At 38.7% G+C, this 20501-nt stretch overlaps 1 protein-coding gene across 2 annotated transcripts; it reads left to right on the forward strand.

Annotated features, from left to right (window-relative positions):
• Window positions 1-476: 476 nt before the first annotated feature.
• ikbke (inhibitor of nuclear factor kappa B kinase subunit epsilon) lies at window positions 477-20462 on the forward strand. Of its 2 annotated transcripts, XR_005991704.1 has the most exons (22): window positions 477-777; window positions 1415-1514; window positions 1742-1879; window positions 4258-4387; window positions 4463-4644; window positions 7050-7210; window positions 7356-7466; window positions 7590-7769; window positions 13548-13744; window positions 14003-14061; window positions 14138-14229; window positions 14359-14460; window positions 14691-14748; window positions 14970-15082; window positions 15158-15234; window positions 15323-15362; window positions 15461-15562; window positions 15912-16008; window positions 16135-16226; window positions 16303-16374; window positions 16476-19366; window positions 19657-20462. XR_005991704.1 is itself a non-coding variant. In XM_041783404.1 (21 exons), exons 2-21 carry the CDS (start codon window positions 1416-1418, stop codon window positions 16537-16539), a joined length of 2166 nt encoding a protein of 721 aa, XP_041639338.1. In that variant the 5' UTR covers window positions 477-777; window position 1415; the 3' UTR covers window positions 16540-20462. The 2 variants fall into 2 exon arrangements, 1 of the variants encoding a protein (XP_041639338.1); XM_041783404.1 differs by having other exon boundaries at window positions 16476-20462.
• The last annotated feature ends 39 nt before the right edge of the window (window positions 20463-20501 follow it).

The following is a 20501-nucleotide window of genomic DNA, read 5'->3' on the forward strand; positions in this document are numbered from 1 at the left end:
AAAATTACCCATATGTGATTTTTCTTCCATGTAGGCCAAATTTGTCCTGTGATTGTGTGACACACTGACAACATGTTATTAAGGAGAGTACCTACACTTTTTTTTCCATTTAAAGCACTGTACACAAATGTGCACACAGGTCTGTGTACTAACACGTTTGCAAATAGTTATGCAACAATAATAGCTCCATATTGCAGCGCATTCTCTGCAGATTCGTCGGGGATGTTTAAAAAAAACCCGACGATTCCTGTTCAGTCTTCTCTCATAATTAAATGACAGTAACAGAGTCGGAAGTTCAGACAGACAAAAGTGCCTAGTGTGCACTTTGCGTTACTTCCGTCTCTATTTATGCGCTGAGTCCGCCCCGTGTTAACTGAAACTAACACTTCCCAAAACATTCACCGCATTGTGATGCTACCGGCTGCTGCCTGCCTTTGAGAACACCAATGGGTCCTCGATAGAAACAAGCGGAAGAAAGGAGTAACTTATTAACGAGCCTGCAGGCCCCCCTCCCTCCCTCCCCCCACTCTGGAAACAGACAGCACGCAGGTATGCTGCTGTTATTGTTGCTCACCACGGAAGAAGTTTCACATGTAGGCGTCTTTCCAGTCAAGTTACCGTAAAGCCACTCAATAACTGGAGCTGTAACCTACGACAGTATCCTGTTTTGACGCCATATATCCTGGGATAGACAGCCTGTAGCGACAACACCAGAAGAGACCAGTCTTCCTGGGACAGTTGTCAGAAACAGCACGGCTAACTGAAGCTGCTACCCAGGTAAGCTAACATTCCTGCTAAGTTTAAGCGAGTCGTTTAAACTTTATGAATATTTTAGTTTGGACTGGTTAATGAAGAACTCACGCGAGTTTGAACTGAGGTGTTTAAGTTATACAGTTAATACAAAAGCTGTCCGTCATGAGACAACATGATGCTTACTTAAATTAAAGCAAGCTGGCGATGTATTATTGAGTAGACGTATTGTACGGTGGCCCTGAAGTTCAAATGTTCAAATATCTCATGGAATTAAAAAAAAAAAAATCAATTAGTGCCACAAATATTTTGCCTTCTGTAGTAAATATGTGACCTTTTTTTATTAAAACAGTTCCCCTTCTGCAAAAATATAAATTAAAGGTGACAAAATACTTGTTGCAGGAGGAAATAAAAATTGTTTAGGAAGTCAATGTGTTGGTTTAATAAATTATGTGTATGGCTTACCTTAAAGGTAAATATAGTATTGTTCTAGCCTTTAACTCTGTTGAGCATTCAATAGCTAACTAGTATGTTGCTCTGTTATTTTGATATTTTACTTAATAGATGTTTTAAACCTGAATCGATGTGGTCTACCTCATCACTCTCTTTTCATGTCCTTGTAACTTTTGGTCTTATAATTATTGTCCATATTACTTTCATTCAGTATGTCAGGGATTACAGCCAGTACAGCAAACCACCTGTGGTCTATACAAGATGTCCTTGGTCAAGGGGCTACAGCCAGTGTCTACAAAGCACGCAACAAGGTGGCAAGAATATTATATGAAGCTGTTTTTTTTGTCTGTTTGCTTTCTTTGTTTTTTACTGAAAAGTTGTTTAACGTCACTGTTTCCATTACCTTAAATGTCATCCTACATTTTTACTTAAAGCAACACCAGGATGTGTGATAAGAAAAGGTTGTGGTTGCAGCGCTGATGACATGAAATGCTTTGATGAGTTTTGTTGATGTAAATGTGTTTGTGTGCGTGCGCAGAGATCAGGGGAACTTGTCGCTGTCAAGGTTTTTAATACGATGAGCTACAACCGTCCCCATGAGGTCCAGATGAGAGAGTTTGAGATGCTGAGAAAGCTGAACCATAGCAATATCGTCAGGCTTTTTGCTGTGGAAGAGGTAAGACTACCATGATTGATGTGAACTCAGAAAAGGAACCCAGATAGGGACAAGGAGAAACTTAGTACAGTATAGGTACTGAAATTCTGTAGCTAAGTAAAATAGGGCAGCAGCTTTATTTCCAAATATCATGAAAAGGAGAACATTAGCGCATAAGGGGATTACCTCAAGGTAAGTTTAGAATAAGTCTGAATCATTGATGACTGTGGTGTTAGTGATTTTCTGGCTCAGTTACCACAGAAAATTATATCACAGAGTTATCTGCTCATATAGCGAAGTGCAGTGGTGAAGTGATGCCTGGAGTAGTGGATACTCCTAATATATGTACCTTAACCATTTTTTCCCAAATCGACCTTTAGTATTTTCATGTTGTCACTTTTTAAACTTGGGTGATGAGACAGGCTAGACACTTACATAATCATCCATTTTCATTTGAAAATTCCTAAGCACTGTTGGGGTTAATTGTGTCAGTATATGTGTAGCTCAGATGGAGCAAACATACAGATTTATATTTGTAACTGCAGTTTTCATACTCATTACAATGGTAATGGTAGTTTTTATGGTGCAGTGTATTTAAGTTCTTAGAAAGAAATAAAATATGCTACAAAAATCAAAATATCCATATTGTTTGATAGATCAAGATCCAGTAGCTTTTATCATCACTTTTTTAACACTCAGATCAACTCAATGGTTCTGCTGTTTTCACAAATACAGTAAGTGTTTTTGTTTCTGTCATGATTATCCGTCAGGCATTTGTTTTTCTTCGTTGCCTTGATGACGAGTAATATGTCATAATTTTTTCCTGCAGCTGTAGCACCAGCACCTCACCAAACTTTACAGGCAAAACAAACACTCTCAGTACTCCTAAAAGACGCTGGGGTTTCTTTCTTGAAACCTAAACACTGCTGTGCTGACCTAAATCTCCTCAGTAGCATCAGGTCTGCAAAAAGTTATGTGAACTTACACTTTATTGCCAAAAGTATTCACTCACCTGCCTTAACTTGTATATGAACTTAAGTTATAATACCACTGACAGTTGACTGGGGAATATTTAGGAGCAAGGAAATTTCATGACTGGACTTTTTACACAGGTGGCATCCTATCACAGTACCATGCTGGAATTCACTGAGCTCCTGAGAGCGACCCATTCTTTCACAAATATTTGTAGAAACAGTCTATGCCTAGGTGAATGATTTTATCTGTGGCCATGGAAGTGATTGGAACACCTGATTTCAATTATTTGGATGGGTGAGTGAATACTTTTGGCAATATAGTGTATGTGAAAACTGATCTGACATAGCTAATGCTAGAGAGCTAACACTCATCGATCATAACTGGGATACCGAGGACAGAACAACAGATGGTGGTATTTACCCATTAAGAATTCTGTCTTCATTGATTAATATGACAGTTTATTCATGGAGTGACTAATGGGGGTTGGCACAGATTTATAGAGGGAATTTAGAAGTGGATGCACCATGGAGACTGACAAATACATGGGCATCCTCCATATGCCTATGTATACACTGCACCACACAACTACAGATAACTGAGTGTTAACGGAATATTGATTTTACTCTTGCATCACTTAATTTGTGTAAAAAAAAAAAAAAAAAAAAAACAACTTGATGTTCTGTCTTTATGATAGGAAGCTTGAATGGTCAGTATATCTTTGATTTAGTCTCTTCTTGTTGTTTTTTAATTTAGTTTCTCTTTAGATGTCATTATCCATTAAAAAGTCATGTCACATAAAAAAAATCTGTCTTTTTTTTAAGAAATACATTGCTTAAAGGTTGTTCTCCTAAATAAGTCCGTTCCATAACTTTGGACAAAAAGCAGATGTTGTCTAGCTTTTAAGGAAGCCACAGTCTTAATGAGCCCTGCTGCCTTTATATTATTTTATTAACTACTTCAAATCAACCAACAGGAAGACATTTAATAATTTGGTGTTGCCCTTTTGGTTATGGCAACTTATATAGTCTTGTATAAGCACAGTGCAAAGTTACTGCAGGGCGTTAGAGTTACAGTTGATCAGACAAAACCTTTTTTGTTCGTGGAAATGCTGAAGTATTAAGTAAAAGTTTGCATTGATTTAAACAGGGCTAATAAAGGTTAACACAATGTTTGTTGTAAAAACAATACAATAAGCAACAACAATCCTCAATAAACACTAAATCCACAAGTACATGAATAGCACATACCAAAAAAGAACACCTACAGATGAAAACAAACAACTTTCACACACCCATATTGCACAAGATAGCCTAGACGTATTAAAAGTAATAATGTTAAACACAGTGTGGCAGTAAAAGCTCCATAAGCTTGTCTTTATGTTGTTAGAGGTACGGCTCACCTCTCTTTTTCTCCCTCTTCTCTAGATGCCCTCCAAAAATAAAGTGCTGGTGATGGAGTATTGTTCAGGAGGAAGTCTGCTCAGTCTACTGGAGGAGCCAGAAAACGCCTTTGGCCTGCCTGAAACAGAGTTTCTGACAGTTTTACAGTGTGTTGGTGGGTTTATCGCTTGATATTTCCCTGTAATCTTACCATCATAAATTCAAACATATATGTTTTTCCTCTGTTCAGTTCAAGGTATGAACCACCTGAGAGAAAATGGAGTGGTACACCGGGACATAAAACCAGGAAACATCATGCGGCAGGTTGGCGAGGATGGCAAGTCTGTTTATAAGCTGACTGACTTTGGAGCAGCGAGAGAGCTGGAAGATGATGAGAAATTTGTGTCTATCTATGGAACTGAAGAGTATCTGGTAAGAAAACTTTTTTTGCTTTATGTAAATATGAGGATGCAAATGGCATTTTCTAAATCAAGTAACTATGAGAAGAAGTCTGCATTTTTCATATATTTTGTTTGGGGTTATGTAAATCGTATGTTTTCTTATTGTGTATCGTACCCGACTTAATAGAATTTATAAGGTATGTAGAGAAAATTGTGTTCAAAAGTGCCTTTATGTGCCACTTGAAGATTTTAAACAGTTTAAGATTCTTAACTTTTTCAAAATGTATTAGGGTACTCTTATTATAAGTCTGACTTGCTCAAAAGAAAACAGGGCTGTATATGCCTGTTGAACTTTATGATAGAAAAGATGAAAAATGAACAAACACTATTGAATATTACATTTTCATTACCACTTAGTTGTTATAGCATTTATTTTATGGTTATTTTCACTGAGCTGTGTTTACAAAGTTCTGTTCTGCTGTCATACTGACTGCGGTCAATGTTAAGATACCCTGTTGTATTTGAATTCCATTGCAGCACATTTGCCTTATAAAGCAGAAGTCAACTTTACGAGCAGAAAATCTTTTTACTGCCTCAGTGGAGGGGGACATGGAAAATAAGATGAGGCCAGTTAAATGTAATAGAATAAAAGTGCATCAGTAAAAAAGTATGTCCAAAGAGCCCCTTTTATGAACAGTGAAAAGATTACTGAACATTTTGTAACCTTCTCTTTTATGGCAGTTTTCCTCCAGGCTGGTTCTTCAGGCAAGGCAGCAGTGACAGAATTGCCTTCCACTTTTGAAATGAAAACTTGGAGAATGCATTATTGACGCGCTCACACTAGGTCATCCGTATTCGTACCGTGCTAAAGCCCATTTGACCCCCTCCCCTGTCCCACCTTTTGCCCGCACTCACACTGCTCAACGCATCCAGGCCTGGGCACAGATATGTAATGCACTGACGTCATCACACGAAGCATCCACTGTTGATGAATTTATATGTGTTGATAACTCAGTATACATAAGTATTGTTTTTCAGAGTGTAAAATAGCAACAGATTTATACGATATCTGATCTGACACCAGGGTTATTTCACCTGACCAGGGATCAGTTGGCCACATTCACTATACAGCGCCCAGTTTTACTAGAGAGTTTTAGGAGAAAGAGAGGGAGAGATTCATAGCGGAGTTATCCCTCACTACAGCATATAATCTGGAGCCTGATCATAGTTCCAAGCACTTCTCCTGCTGAATGAAACCCTGACTTTTGAACCTGTATGAGCCTCTACAGTCATTCTTCTGCGTGTCCGTATATTATCTGAATCCTCCTGGCGTTCCTTTATGCGCCATGAACTGTGCCATCTCTGCGTAATTTTTGATACCTTTCAGTGCTGCACCAAACACGCTCTCATGTCATAGGACAATCTGTGTCCAGAGCAGGAATAAATGTTCGATTAAAATAGTTTTTACCACGACGAGAGCAATTTGAACCATCTGATGAGAGCTGGAGGTGAAAATGCCATAGGATTAATAAACTATATGTAGTTCTCCCTCCATCTCTCAAGAAAAATCCTGCTGTCTCTATCGGCCTCTCTCTTTAGGACAGTATATCTGTTGAGCATGAAGCTGCTGCCTGCCGTGCTCCATGTGCTCTGAAGCAGGTCCTTTTGTTGTTACTTCATGTGACGTCACATTCCTGCACTAGGGCTCCTTCATTTGCATTCGTACCGTACCTAGGCCTACCTTGTCCTTCTGTGCCGGGGTCGTAAAGCGTGCAGCACCCAAGCCCGGAACAAATGTTCTGACACTGGTCAAACGTACTGGGCTTTAGGCTCAAACATGCCCAGGCACAGTAAGGATGGCCTGGTGTGAATGCGCCCTTAATGTATGCAGTTCATTAAAAAGTCAAGGATGACATCAATGTGGTTTCAATGTCTCCACTAATTCCTTTGATTTTAATACTTGAGTTTTTGCTAACCTGTTATTTTCCCTGCAATTTTTTTCCCAAACTACCTCTGCTCCAGAAGGAAGTCATCTAAACTATGAACTGAATCTCCATGTGATTCTGAAAATTGTTGTTTTTATTACCTCTCATATATTTAGATCTGCTCCAGGTAGCTATTTGTACCCAGTGTTTTTCTTGGCAAAGATGACAAAGATGTCAAACGAAATAGGTGGAAGCCAGATCTTAATACATCTAAGCAACTTTTAGCGTGGAGACTTTGTAGCCCTCTAGTGGGCAAATTTATATTAAAATACTGCAAGATTGTCCAGTTTTTAGTGGGTTGATCTACTTTGACATGACTTTCCTGTCCCTCTTGGGAAAGAAAAAACTACTTTATCTTGAAATTTGACAGTAAATGATAACTATGAATATATGATGATTATCACTCTGAGGAGATGTGCTTGTGCTCTCGTCCTACTGTGTTTAAGTGTAGCATCCAGACATGTATGAACGTGCCGTGTTGCGCAAGCCTCATCAGAAATCTTATGGAGTGAGTGTCGACCTGTGGAGTATCGGTGTTACATTTTACCATGCTGCTACTGGGAGTCTACCCTTCATACCGTATGGAGGGCCACGGAGAAACAAGCCCACCATGTAAGTCATTATATTACATCTCCAAACATTAACCACAGAGCAAATGCTTTTAACACAAACATTTGATCTATATCTACAGCCCTGGGGATTTGGTCAGAACGTGAAAACCTATCAGGGATTTATCAGTCTGTGTTTTTATTTGCAGGTTCAAAATAACTACAGAGAAGCCTATGGGAGCCATAGCTGGAATGCAGCGTGTGGCAGATGGACCTATAGAGTGGAGCTACAACCTACCTCACAGCTGCCAACTCTCACAGTATGTCACATCATAAAGAGCTCTTAGTATGCATTTAAGTAACTCTTTCATGAAAATATTTGATATCTCTTCATTGATTCCATCTCTTTCCCCCCTGTTCTGACTCTTTTGTACTGTCTGCAGAGGTCTGACAGTGCAGGTGGTGCCAGTACTGGCAGGCATACTGGAGGCTGATCAGGACAGGTGCTGGGGTTTTGATCAGTTCTTTACAGCGACCACAGACATCCTGCAGCGACAGCCGGTTCACCTCTTCTCTTTGCAGCAGGCCCAGGCACATTGCATCTACATACACCACTACAGCACGTAAGTATCTAGATAAGCATAACATCCCACACAAATCTAACACAAATGAAACAGAGTCATGCTTTTTCTCGCTTGGAGTGGATATCTGTAGGTTACTACAAACACAGTACACATGAAAGGTCGGCTAAAAATAATGCCAATGAAGCCTGTTTCTTGATTCGATTTTTGGGTTTTGTGTAAAATTATGTAAATTTTGGCTTTTTTCTTCTGTTTTTTGTTGTTCCAATGCACACACACTAAATGAATATATGTATACCAAAAACATTTGTAATTGCAACAATTTCTGGGAGAAATGGTGTATTTTCTGGAAAAATTCCAGGGATGCCAATACTTTTTGTCCATGACTTTACCTATAGCCTTTATCTATGCGCAACTCACTGTAATTCAGAGGTCTTAATTTTTTGGCTCTTTAAAATATTTCATCCAAAAATAAATAATAATTTTAAAAAAAGATGCATTATGTGTTGAATATATGTCTTTGTAATTCTAAAATTTATTGCCATTGTAGTAAAAATTTCAAGTCAGAATTTGCACATGAGCTAAGGTTTTCAAAACTTTCATTATTTTTGAAACTAAAGTTTTGTCTTCTAGCTGCCAGTCTCAACTGGGCCAGCCTCAGGACCCACAACCAACTCCTTAATAGGAATTGCAACCAAAATTTCCATAAAAATTTCAACCACCCAAATTTATTAAATGAAAGCATTGCTGTTTGCACCTTGGACGGGACAAAAACATATGACTGAACAAAGAGACAGAAAAAACATGGTTAAAAAAAATGAATTGCATCATTATAAAAGCTCAAGGAGGAAATTCGTGTTTCATGTAATTGTGAGAAATGTTTAAATGTTTTTAGAGAGCTTGAGTTCTAAACACATTATCATTGTAAAACCAAGCTTGTTATCTGAAGATAAGATAAAGTTGAAATCATGAGAAAAAAAATACTTATCATGGCAAAATGAAGTAAAACAAGATATATATAAGTGTATCACAGCTTTGGGCTTCCATACATCATAGACTTGTTTTTTCGCCCAGGCTCTCTTCATGACCCACTGAGACAGCTTTGCAGCCTACTCTTTGGTCCTGACCAACCAACTGAAAATCACTGCTCTAAAATCTTAGAAGACAAAGGGATGCACTGATGCATCACTTTAACATCAGTATCTGCCAATATCAGTCTAGCTGACAAATATCGGCCATCTGCAGATAATGTGGCATGAATGGATACTGGTAAGCAGTGATTGCTTCTGAATCTAATAAGGGGTTTTCTACTGGGCAGAAGAAGTCATCAGTTGAACAGACTGATCTGTTTTCATGGTCAAATGTTGCCTTTGTAGGAGGCTCACACTAAAAGAAGTAATGAAAAGACATCACTCTCAGTAATTGTCTTGTTTTTTTAGTATTAGCGAAGGCCCACATTTTCAGAATCTTTAAAAACATGTCAACATCTCCACACAAACATGTAGGAAGGTGCAAAATGTTATCTGATTGCCGCTGAAGTTGCGCTCCTTCTTGCCCTCTGTCACAGCTACAATAACACTAGCAGCTCTCAGTCACTGATTGGCAAATAAGTTTGGTAAAATCCTTTCAGAACTCAAAGATGCACTCCCTTAGTGTTAGTTTCTGTTTCAAACAGAGATAGCGGAGAAGATAAGTGAAATAATCGTTCAAATGGTGATACAAGCATGAAATTTGGTACATGTACTCTTCAAAGCCTACTTAAAAAAACAAAAACAAAAAAAACGCTGGCCACGCAAAAATCCATGGCGACCATTTTCCAAGATGGCCGACACATCACACTGAGCCCCATTGTAATGGGTTAAAAAATTGAAGGAAAAAAAACGCAATTATTGTCCAAGTCTAGGTTTTTAGATACTAAGATGGCAAGTGAAGATAATTTTGTCCATGGCAGTTGCATATTAAACTTTAACCAAGATGGCGTCCAAGATGGCTGCTTCAAAAGACAAATTTCGCAATATCTCAGCTACTTATAGAGATAGAAAAATGATTTTGTGTCTAATCCTATCTTTTTCAAGTCAGAGAATCTAATGGACTTGTTCCATTTGCCATAAAGGCTACCTGAACTGCTGCATCAAAAATGGCATTAAGGATGTCTGCCATCAAACATTTATTTTCATTTAAAATGTTGCTGGATGCGCCAGTAGTCGAGTGGTGAAGGTGCACACCATGTACGCGAGCAGCCCGGGTTCGAATCCGGCCTGAGGTCCTTTGCATGTCTCTCCCCCACTTTCGCCCCTGTTTCTGAGTTGATCCACTGTCCTCCCCTATCCAAATAAAGGCACAAAAAGGCCCAAAAACAAATATATATATATAGCCTATTTTGTTTGTTCCTGCCTTCCAAAGTTATTTATCCAAAAAAGGAAAAATACACAGATGTATGCATATCCTGGCTTAAAACCCATAATTTCAAGGTTAGGTAATTCAAAGGAAAACTTTATAAAAAACTTAAAGTTTTAAATTCATTCAAAGATTTTGTCAGCTGCCATGTTAGTTCCACAAGAAGGCCAAAGTTCAGCGATGCTACACTGTTCATTTCATTGTACTTCTAATGGATGTAAAAGTAATCAAGAATGTCTCAATCAGAACCAGCAACGATCTTTGTAGTCAAGAATGTGGCATCGATTTATCGGTTAATGTAACCCTTTACGAATAATGTAGGTCCCGAGAAAAAAAAAAAACCAGAGCCCTATAATAATTCTTACTCTTTCATCGTACTTGTTATGTATGTCAAAAGTAATCAAGAATGCTTCAGTAAGAACCAGCAGTGACCTTTGTAGTCAAGAATGTTGCATTTGCATCGATTTATTGGTTAATACAACCCTTTAGGGTGATGAAATAATTTTCACGTGAATTGAATAGTGCAGGTGCCAAGGAAAAAATAATAACACAGCCATATAGTAATGATTTTTATCTTTTTTTACCATCATAAATAACTACCAAGGTATAAACTCAAAGGTACATTTTGGTACCCAATGTGCGCTGACAATAGTGACTATTACACTATGGCGTTTAAAAATAAAAGATAAATAAAAACATTTCAAAAAGATGAATAAATAAACAAGTAATAAAAAGAGAATGAATTGAACTGACACATTTTTTTTATGTCACACTAACCCACAAAGGTCATACTGTAAATACTAAAACTTCTCGAAGTGACAGAAGTTCTTACTGATGGTGCATAGGAATGGTGCATAGGAAAAAAACACACGTGTATATATACATTCATGTTAGTACAAATAAGCACCATGATTAGAAATAAAGATAAAGAAGTTTTAAAAAGATGCCAGAGGAGTAAAGAGTCACACCTCACATTTGCAAGTGCACAGAGCTGTACAGGTGAGACCCAGCCTGTAGCACTTGCACCTGCCACGACAGCCTGATTTACAGCCGCATTTGGTCAGCTGTTGGCAGCTCTTGGCTATGGGGGAGTTGGCTGTCCAGAAGACCTGCCATTCTTCACCAACCCTCTGCCATCCCCAGTCAGCAGGACTCTCTGCTTCTGGCTGAGACCTGGTTGCCGGGCCCAAACATGGCCAGCCTGGTAGGCAGCACGCCTGGTGTGCTGGAGCAGAGCTGCTCTGGTTGGTGAAATTGCCTCGTAAGGCCTCTGCTTTCTGGCAAACATGTCAAGTCTGGCCTCGTCCACAGTGGCAGCAGTGCTGGACCTGTCATCCATCAGTATGACAAACTTCTCCAGTATCTCCAGGTCGCCATCTTCCACTGTGAGAGGGTACTGGCTCAGCTTGGAGAAGACAGGAGAGGCCTCCGGACAAATGTCCCATGTTTGCCAGGCAGTTTTCTTGCCCCTGTTGCGGAAGGCTGTCACTTAAGTCCTGTGTGATCTGTACACCATCCGGGTAACTACATGAGCAAGTCATGTAGAGCCCCCTTACCCTTGGCTCAGCTGTCCCACGCTGGCACGCCCTGTCAGTTCAGGTGCAGCTATCTAACACCTACCTATTTAATACCTACCAACTACTGTTTACTAGCTAATTGATTTGGGGCTGTTAGCATTTGGGGCACGAAACTAAACTATACTACAACTACTAGTCTAATACTACAGTATTAGTAAAACTAGATCAGCTGACACTGAACACCATGCTGACTTACACAGCAGCGATGTCACCAGTGTGCCCTGGTTGTTTCCTGACATTCACTCTATTGCATTTGTAAGCTCTCATCATTGACTCAGTTCTGTACTTAAAAAATGTGAAAATGGCTCCATTGGATTCTACGACCCAAAAAATGTATGTGCACACCAAAAAATCATGTATATATGTTCAGAAGTTGCCGAGGTATGAATACTTTAAATTAATGGCAGCCATCTTGGATGCCATCTTTGTAATCAAATTTTATATTATGACAATAATAATTTTATGTTATGACAATGATTAAAAAAACTCAAACATTTTTGTCTTCAAAAAAATCATTATGCAACAGTTTAAAAAATGAAATAAAGCAAAATGTGGTCAGGCAAGGCAGCCAGCTTGGAAAATGGTCACCATCTTGGATTTTTATGTGGCCAGCATTATTTTTGAAAAGAGTAGACCTCGAAGAGCACATGTACCAAATTTCATGCTTGTATCACTATTTGAACGATTCTTGTGAAATCTGCAATTATCCGCTGCACTAAGAGCAGAGACTCAGAGATGTCAACAGATCCTTCTGTTTTCTTTAAGTCATGACCTTCAGACTCAGACTGTTGAGTGTGCTTTTTAGACTGCTGCACAAATGCTGACACCAATAAATTGTCCTAAGTAAGAAATTTAGGTCATGTAGACAGAGAGAAAACCACTTCATAAACTTCTTTTGGATCACCAATGATGAATCAAGATGAAATATTTTAGCTTTGATATTCACTCTTTTTAGGGAAAATTACTACAAACACTTCAATTTTAAATAATAAAAAAACTACAGTTTTGGGTTCTGAGCTTATTTTCTGTTTTGGTGATATTGAAACAAGATCAATGTCTGATTTTTACTAGAATCACATCAAAAGTCAAATTCTGTTATTGCGACAACTACTATTAACAGAGAGAAAACTGCAGTTGTTAAGTGAGCCAGGTAGTACGACAAAAGGTTTACATAAGCATCTATAGAGGTACACAACATGTTATTTTAGAACTTTTCCTGCAGGAACTTTTCCTGTTTTAAAATTGTTACAGGTACTGCTCCCCTCAGACTGGCTAAAACATCAGCAGGGGGCGCCAAAAATCTTTGATATTCTTAAATGTCAAGAGCTGGAGTTTATTCGAAATGAAAATGGCTTTAACTGACCTTTGACAAGTTTATTTTCTAACCTGCAGGTGCAAAACACCTCCCTAAAACATGTAGGAAAGATGAAAAGCTTTTGATCTCCAAATTCAACCCTATTTTTTGGTTTCAATTTCAAAGGGCTTTGTGTTCATGGCTAGATGCATATACTGCTATGCAAATTGTATTCTCCTGAACTGACCTTTAGATGAATCATGCCTGCTCAGTCTGTGTTATTGTTTACTTCACAGCATGAGTCAAGAGTAGGAGAGGTCTGAAATGAAGTGAATTTAAAGGAGGTGGTACAAAGTGGGATGTTGGTATTTAGTTGAAAATTAGGGGAGTTATACAACATGACTCACTCAGTTGATGACACATCAGGAAGCTAAAATGTGAAACATAAAAAATTGGCAGAAAACAGGGTTTATTGTTTTTAAAGTGATATTGTGATACATTTCTAAAGCTGTTTAGATATCAACATGCTCTGTCTCCTTTCCATCCTCTCAGGGTGTCTGTATTCTTTGAGGAGGTGGCCTCTCAGACTGGTATCGGAGTTCAGATGCAGCATCTGCTCTACCTGGGTCACGACCTCCCTCTGGAAGGCAATATGAAGGTGGTCAACCTCCCGAGTACTTCACGAGCCCAGCCTCTGATTCTGCTCAGCTTTGGGCCTGAAGCAAACCCCAGTCTGCCCTTCAGAGAACGTAAGACAGTCAAAGACATGAATACCTTTGATATGTTTCTGTGAAGTCCTCAGGATATCTCGTCTTTGTTCTTTGCTTTTCCTGAGGGAGGCATGAAAGACTTTTGATAGAGGTGTAGTCTGGTATTAGACTGTCTCAAAAGAAATATCTTTGTGAGTCTGATTCTTTTATGCAATTCTGTTGATAGATGATTCTGTAAAACTCCCACTGTTTACTAAACTCTTTTATTTGTGGATTGTGTTTATTTTTTCTCTGCAGCAGAGACTCCAGTCATCCCATCCAAGTTTGATGTTGTGGCAGACTACAACTTCTCCAAGGTGCTGCAATGATGCTGATGTTTGCTTAATTTGTATTTTATGCATCCAGCACAATTTAAATTCCTCTTCTCTGTAGGTAATAGTGGGAATAGTTCACCAGTACCTCAGGATTGTACAGCTTCTGCATTCACACCGAGATCTGCTACTACAGGGATACTACAGCTACATGTGAGACTCATACTGTATTAACCAAGGATCATTTGTCTTACTGCACAGAGTAATGTGTCTATAGGTAATGATCTGTGTCAAATGTTTTCCCTGCATGCACTCCTCTCACACACTCCTCTTGTCCCTCAGGATGAGGTTACGCAGGGAGTGTGGAGAAGCGATGAACAGTATTGCGATGATTACCGTTAGACTGCAGTCTTGCCTCAACATGGAGCACAGGCTTCACACACTGTGAGTTTATTTACCGTGACAGGTGAATTGCACAGTTAGATGTTTCTTTTATGAAATACCTTATGATATGTACCAGGTTAAAAAATTGAGCTGTATTTCTTTTTAATGATGTGTTATGGATTTTACCCCTTGTATGATTGCCTCAGCTTATGAAAAATGGTCTTTCTGGTGACTTTATTCACTTGTATCCCTGTCTCTACTCCTATATATGTTGCGATTTCCTTTCTCAGAGGTCATCACACTTCAGAAAACCAAGGGTCAGGTGATGGCAATCAAAGGCTTCAGATGGTGAGTGACCATGCCAGGATGAAGCAGCACAGAAGAAAAATTGGCTAAGAATTGTGTCAGGATTTTGACTTTTTCTGTATTGTGGCATTTTTTTTAGTACAATTTGAAATAGTGAAGGAGTTCTGAATAAACTAATGAAACATAACTGGCTTAGAAACCATGAGCGGTGACTTGAGATTTGTTGAACAAGGTTTTAGTGTGCATGTCTTTCTTCTCTGCAGGTTCACCAGCATCTTCCTATATACACCACCGGCATCCAGGAGTTTCAGTACCGACTCGACCATCTGCATATAGAGCATGCTAAACTGGCAGAGACACTGGCCAGTGACAAGAGGTAAACTGGAATTCAAGCTTCATATCAGCCTCGTGGCTATGTGGTGTTTGACCTCTGACATCTTATCTTTCACAGCTGCCAAAAGATGGAGATGCTGCTGCAGAAAATAACAGCAATCCATCAGCACTATCGTAAAGACAGAATAAGTGGCAGTATGTATTTTTCCCATCATATTGTGCGATTATAAATCTTCCTGTTTATGGATTGGTTGACAGAACTATTTTCTGATTTTCACCTCAGAGCTGGCATATAATGATGAGCAAATCCACAAGTTTGAGAAGTGAGTATGGTTTTACATAGCCGCTTTCCTGCTCACCCAGTCTGTGAAGTTGTTATTCTGAGCTCTCCTGTAATCTGATTGTCACACTTTTTTCCCAGAATCCACCTGTCATCCCACATTAAGAGAGTGAAATCTCTCTTTAGAGAGGACTGTGTGCAGAGATACAAAGAGCTTCTCGCCTCTACCAGGACGTGGAGCAGGTCAGAACAGTATTCAAGATGCCATTCAACAAACTGGGAGTCTAATTTACAAAAGGATTGTGTGGCTGTTGTGCCCACTCAGTGCTCCTCAAACTGTTGAGCAAATAGCATATCTGTTCTCCAGTGCTATTGCATGTATATCAATGAGCCATTATGCATTCATTTAGGACAAAAACACCCTTTGCATGTCAATGCGCAACACTGCATAAAACATCTTATTCACAAGCTTTTAAAACTTATAGTGAGTTGGTGGATAAATTCAAATTAGAAGAAAAAAATCCTCTCCTGACAGATTGTAGCAATGGTAACTAACTTTTGAGTAACTCTCTATTGTGCTGTACTTTTTTAGTGTTCTACTTGAGATGCAGACTCGGCTGCAGGACTTTAGCTCTTTTTCCACGGGCTTGTTGGCGGACCTAGAGATGAGCAATCTGCGCCAAAATAAGGTCAGCATTTCACTTTCAGATCACAGATTGTTACATAACAGATGCTAGGTGCTGTTCCTGCTCATGATGTCATTCCTGTAGCATCTCAGCAATGTGATGATGTAACGTCTTCTTTGTCATTCTCAGGCCCTGGACAGAATTTTGTCCAGTCTGCAGTCTAGCAGAACTTCACAACAGCCTGGAGTCTCAGCCAGAGACAAAGACCAGATGGTCTCCAGGTGTGTGTCTTTGTGTGTGCTGGAGGATAGAGACAGTTTTCCTGTTGTTGTGATAACATGTCTTTCTTTGTTTCAGGATGCACCATCTGAAGGAGGAAATGGAGATTTTGGTGCGGGAACTACAGGTTAACAACAGTGTAATTGAGAGGTTAGTATCTCCCTGCTTGTACATCTCTGGCTGGTCTTGGAATATTGTGTAGTATAGTTAGGAAAATTGGATCAACAGTTGTGTTTTTTCTTGTTCTATAGTTTGGGAGCAGTGAACTCTACAGCAGCTTTGGATCCAAGCTTGGCCAGACCATCTACGCTGTGACAAAAGTGCAGCATCATGACATTATAAACAGAGCTGTCAGCATTGATCTTGCTGCGGTTAAGGGCCAAATTAGTGCTTTTGAATTTTTAAAACACCCTTTTGAACACACCATAGTTAAGCTACCATAGTTGAGCAGCAGCTGGATACTACTCACTGTAGTGTCTTCCTGCTCTCACAGTAATGTAAAATCAGGGCTTTGCTGGGCCTTTAAATGTCACAAAATGTCATTTATTCTGTGGTTAAATTTATGCCACCAGCAGTTCCTCATTTTCTTTCTGTATAAAAGAGAGATTTTATTCAAACAGGAAGTTAAGCACCCTTAGCTTAAGACAGTAGTTGCTAAGTAGAGTATAATAAAGAACAGGTTCTTGTGAAAATTTCCCATAGCTCAATTGTTAACCTAAACAGGATTTTTTACATAGAGGAAGCAACAACTGGGACTCCTAAAAGAAATGTCAATGCTGCTACTAAAGGCTGACTCAGACTACAAAATTGTTTTGGTCTTTCACAGCGGCATCATGTCAGACTATGCAATGACAAGAAGAAACACAAGAAACAGTTATGGACTCTCCCCAATGTAGTTGAGGAGGACAACATGGAATGGCTTCCTTTTAACAGAACTTGAGATATGAATGAGATAACATGCCAAGAAAATGTGTCCAGTTAACTTCCCCAATACACTCCAGCTTCACTGTATGTATACATAAATCCCAGACATAAATGACGATGCAAAGATAAGGAGCAAATGCTCTCCTCTTGTTAGGTGTTGACTACGAGTCAGGATGTGAAACTAAAGAATGACGCAAGAACAATTTTAACATGCTAGTCCTGTTGAATCGTGCTCTGGGGTGTCTCTGACATGTTGTCAATTATGCCCCACAACAAGCACACAATATAAGCATTTTTTGTTCTCAATGCTTATAATGGGGATTGACATTTAATGATGAGCTGCAATGATGCAATTGGGCCAAAGTCTGGCTTAATTTGCATAGTCTTAGGGGATCATTGAACATCAGTGATTCATTTTGTACATGCACTGCTGTATAGCTCTTTTTAGTGTTAAACACTGTAGTTCACAAGTTGGGTTTCCATCCACCAGTTTTAATGCCAATTTTCAATTGGTACACTAAAAACCTGGGAGGAAAAATGTTGCAATTAAAAAAAAAGTCTCAAAATATTTCTTAAAAGTTTTATATATTTGGAAGAATTTGAAATGTTAGCATATCGATAAAAGGAAAAACGTTTTTGCATCATAAACAATGAATATGGATAAATTAATAATGATGAACTCTCTCTGTCATTTTAGGATTAACATGAACAAGCAAGAATCCAGGGCTCTTAATAGAACCTTTGCAAGAGCGTTGTAGGCTTAGAAAAGATTACTTTAAACTGTCCATCTCTGCAGATAGATCATTTTTTATTTATTTTTCCAGAATGCATGTAGGCCTCGTCTTCTACAGTTTTTTTTTCTTTTTAACTTTTTCTACAGTATTTTTCTACCTTTTGCCTTTTTTAGATAGGACAGCTAAAGAGAGACAAGAGGTATGGGGAAGGGAGTGTGGGAAGACATGCATAGAACTCAGTCCTGTGACCAGTACATTGAGGACTTTTGCCTGCTGAGCCACACCTGTGCCCCACCTGTCAATTCCTAATACTAGTATCAATAATAGTAATGGCTTAGTAATAATAGTGGATTGAAACAGGCAATTTTTATTTATTTTTTCCTTTCTTGCAAAATTTCTTAAAATTCTGTAAAATTTTACAAAGCATTTAGATGGAAACCCCACTACTTTGAAGCTCTCTCATTCCTTTAAGTGATGGTTTCAGACCACACTTGTGGAGCAGCGCTGACTAATTTGAATAACAAATCTATAAGTCTGAAATGTAAAATGCAATTCTTTGCATTCATTTCATTCCCAACTCAAGACACCGCTAAGGATTATTTAAAATTATTGATATGGACAAGAAATTAGTGCTTTAAAATACAAAATAGTTTGAACATATGATTGACAACATAATTAATTGTGATTAACTATTGAAATTCACTGATTTATCAAGGTTTTTAAATTGTTTGACAGACCTCATTTTAACAGGTGGATGTAAGTTTATCTGACAAGCCTTTAACCATCCATCAGGAACACTTAAGGACATTGTGGATCCTCTTGGACCTGCTGCAGCCAGCGCTGCATGAGGAGGAAGCGACCAAGGACAATCAATTAAATGTGAATCTTAATTTAGACATGGCTGCACAGGACTTAGGAGCAGGAAATGCTACTAATGGATTTTTATCCAGTGCATGTTTGTGCAGCGACAAAGCAGAGCAGTTCAATATAAACCACATTAATGCTTTAAGTGTTCTTGTTTTTCTAATAGGCTGCAGCAGTGATGGACTGTCAGGATAAATGCCAAGTCAGCTGCTGTGTTTATCTGAGGCTGTGTTTCTTCTTCATCTGAAAGACGGGAAAAAAGCACTGTTAAGCTGGGCGAACTTTTAAATGATTAATTTAACAAGGCTTGATGGCATATTTGTGTTTGTACATCTGTCTGAGGAAGTTTAAGAGTCACCTGCTGTCTTTTTGATCATGGATGATTTGATGTGACTTCATATCTAAGTTGACTTGAAGTTTATCACTGTAAATAATTATTGATTGAATCATTGATTGCAGTTTGATGTCTTTTTTTCTGCCAATGTTTAACTCTCATGACAAGTAATTTCTTTGTTTTTTATCATAGGTTCCTCTGTAAGAAAGAGGTGACAAGCTCAGGGAAAGTCAGCAGCTGCTACAATGTCTCATTTTGAACAAAACAATATCTCAGTTCAGTGAAAGTAAGGCAAATGAACAGCATGAGATGACACTTGCTTGTTTGGTTTAGAGTGGGGAATCCCATGGGTTTTTTTATTTGTATACAAGGGGAACACAGGTGATGGGTGAAGTTAAAAAAGAATGTTTAGTGTGGTTTGAATCTGTGTTTTCTTCTGGCCATTTCCTAGATTTCTTTCAAGATCTCAGTTTCTGCCTTAAGAAATGATATTATCGTTGCTGAAGAATTATATAATAGCAAATCCTTGAAAGTGAAAGTAAAAGCCATTTAATGTCCTCTTTTCTACCTTTACAGCACAACCCCTGACAAGACCAAACACATTCCTAAAAGTGAAAAACTTCATGCATGACTTGTATGTCAACAGCAAACTCAAAGCATTATTCAAATCACTTTAACATTAAACTTGTGTGGGTGTGTTTGGGAACTTGAAAGGTTTCAAACAGCTCTTGAAAAGAACTGAGCTGATGTGACTGAACAAAGTACAGAAGTGAAATTTTCGCACTCAGACTGTAGGAGGGGTGTTGGTGTTCTCGGGGGCTTTCTTGGTTCAGTTTGGTGACGAATTCAGCTGCTTCAGTGGTTTTTGTCGATCATATGACGTGCTGTTAGCGAATTGGAAAATCTGTTGGTGGCCTACTCAAACCAGTGTGAAATGTTTTAGTCCCATGGTCTTTCTAAATACATTACTTAAGTACAGCCTACATGTCCATTTCACAGGTTTAGGTTTTCAGTAATTAAATTTACTACAACAAAAGTACTTACATTGCAGCTCTACCCAGCTCACAAACAAAAGAGCAACAAAGATGTGTAGCTAATGGATGGGGCCGAGCAATGTGTTGATAACATTTGTGTTATTTCGTCTGCAGGTTTAGTTAGTATTTAAACGATAGCTCAAGTAAAATAGGAGCCTAATCCTCGTCATTATTGGCTATTATTGGTTTCTGTGTCTTGATCCAGTCTTTAGCAGCGCCCCTAAAATATTTCCGGGTTGATATTAGCCTTTGTTTAAGGTAGCCTACTTTTTGTATCATACTTGTCATATAAAAGATGTTTTTGTGTACATAAATGTGATGTAAAGGTCTGTTAGAAACTGTACTAAACAAAACGGTACTACAAAAAATAAACATCAACTCAGCATG

Source organism: Cheilinus undulatus, linkage group 3, assembly GCF_018320785.1.
Source record: "Cheilinus undulatus linkage group 3, ASM1832078v1, whole genome shotgun sequence".
In the NCBI taxonomy this organism is placed as follows: Eukaryota; Metazoa; Chordata; class Actinopteri; order Labriformes; family Labridae; genus Cheilinus; species Cheilinus undulatus.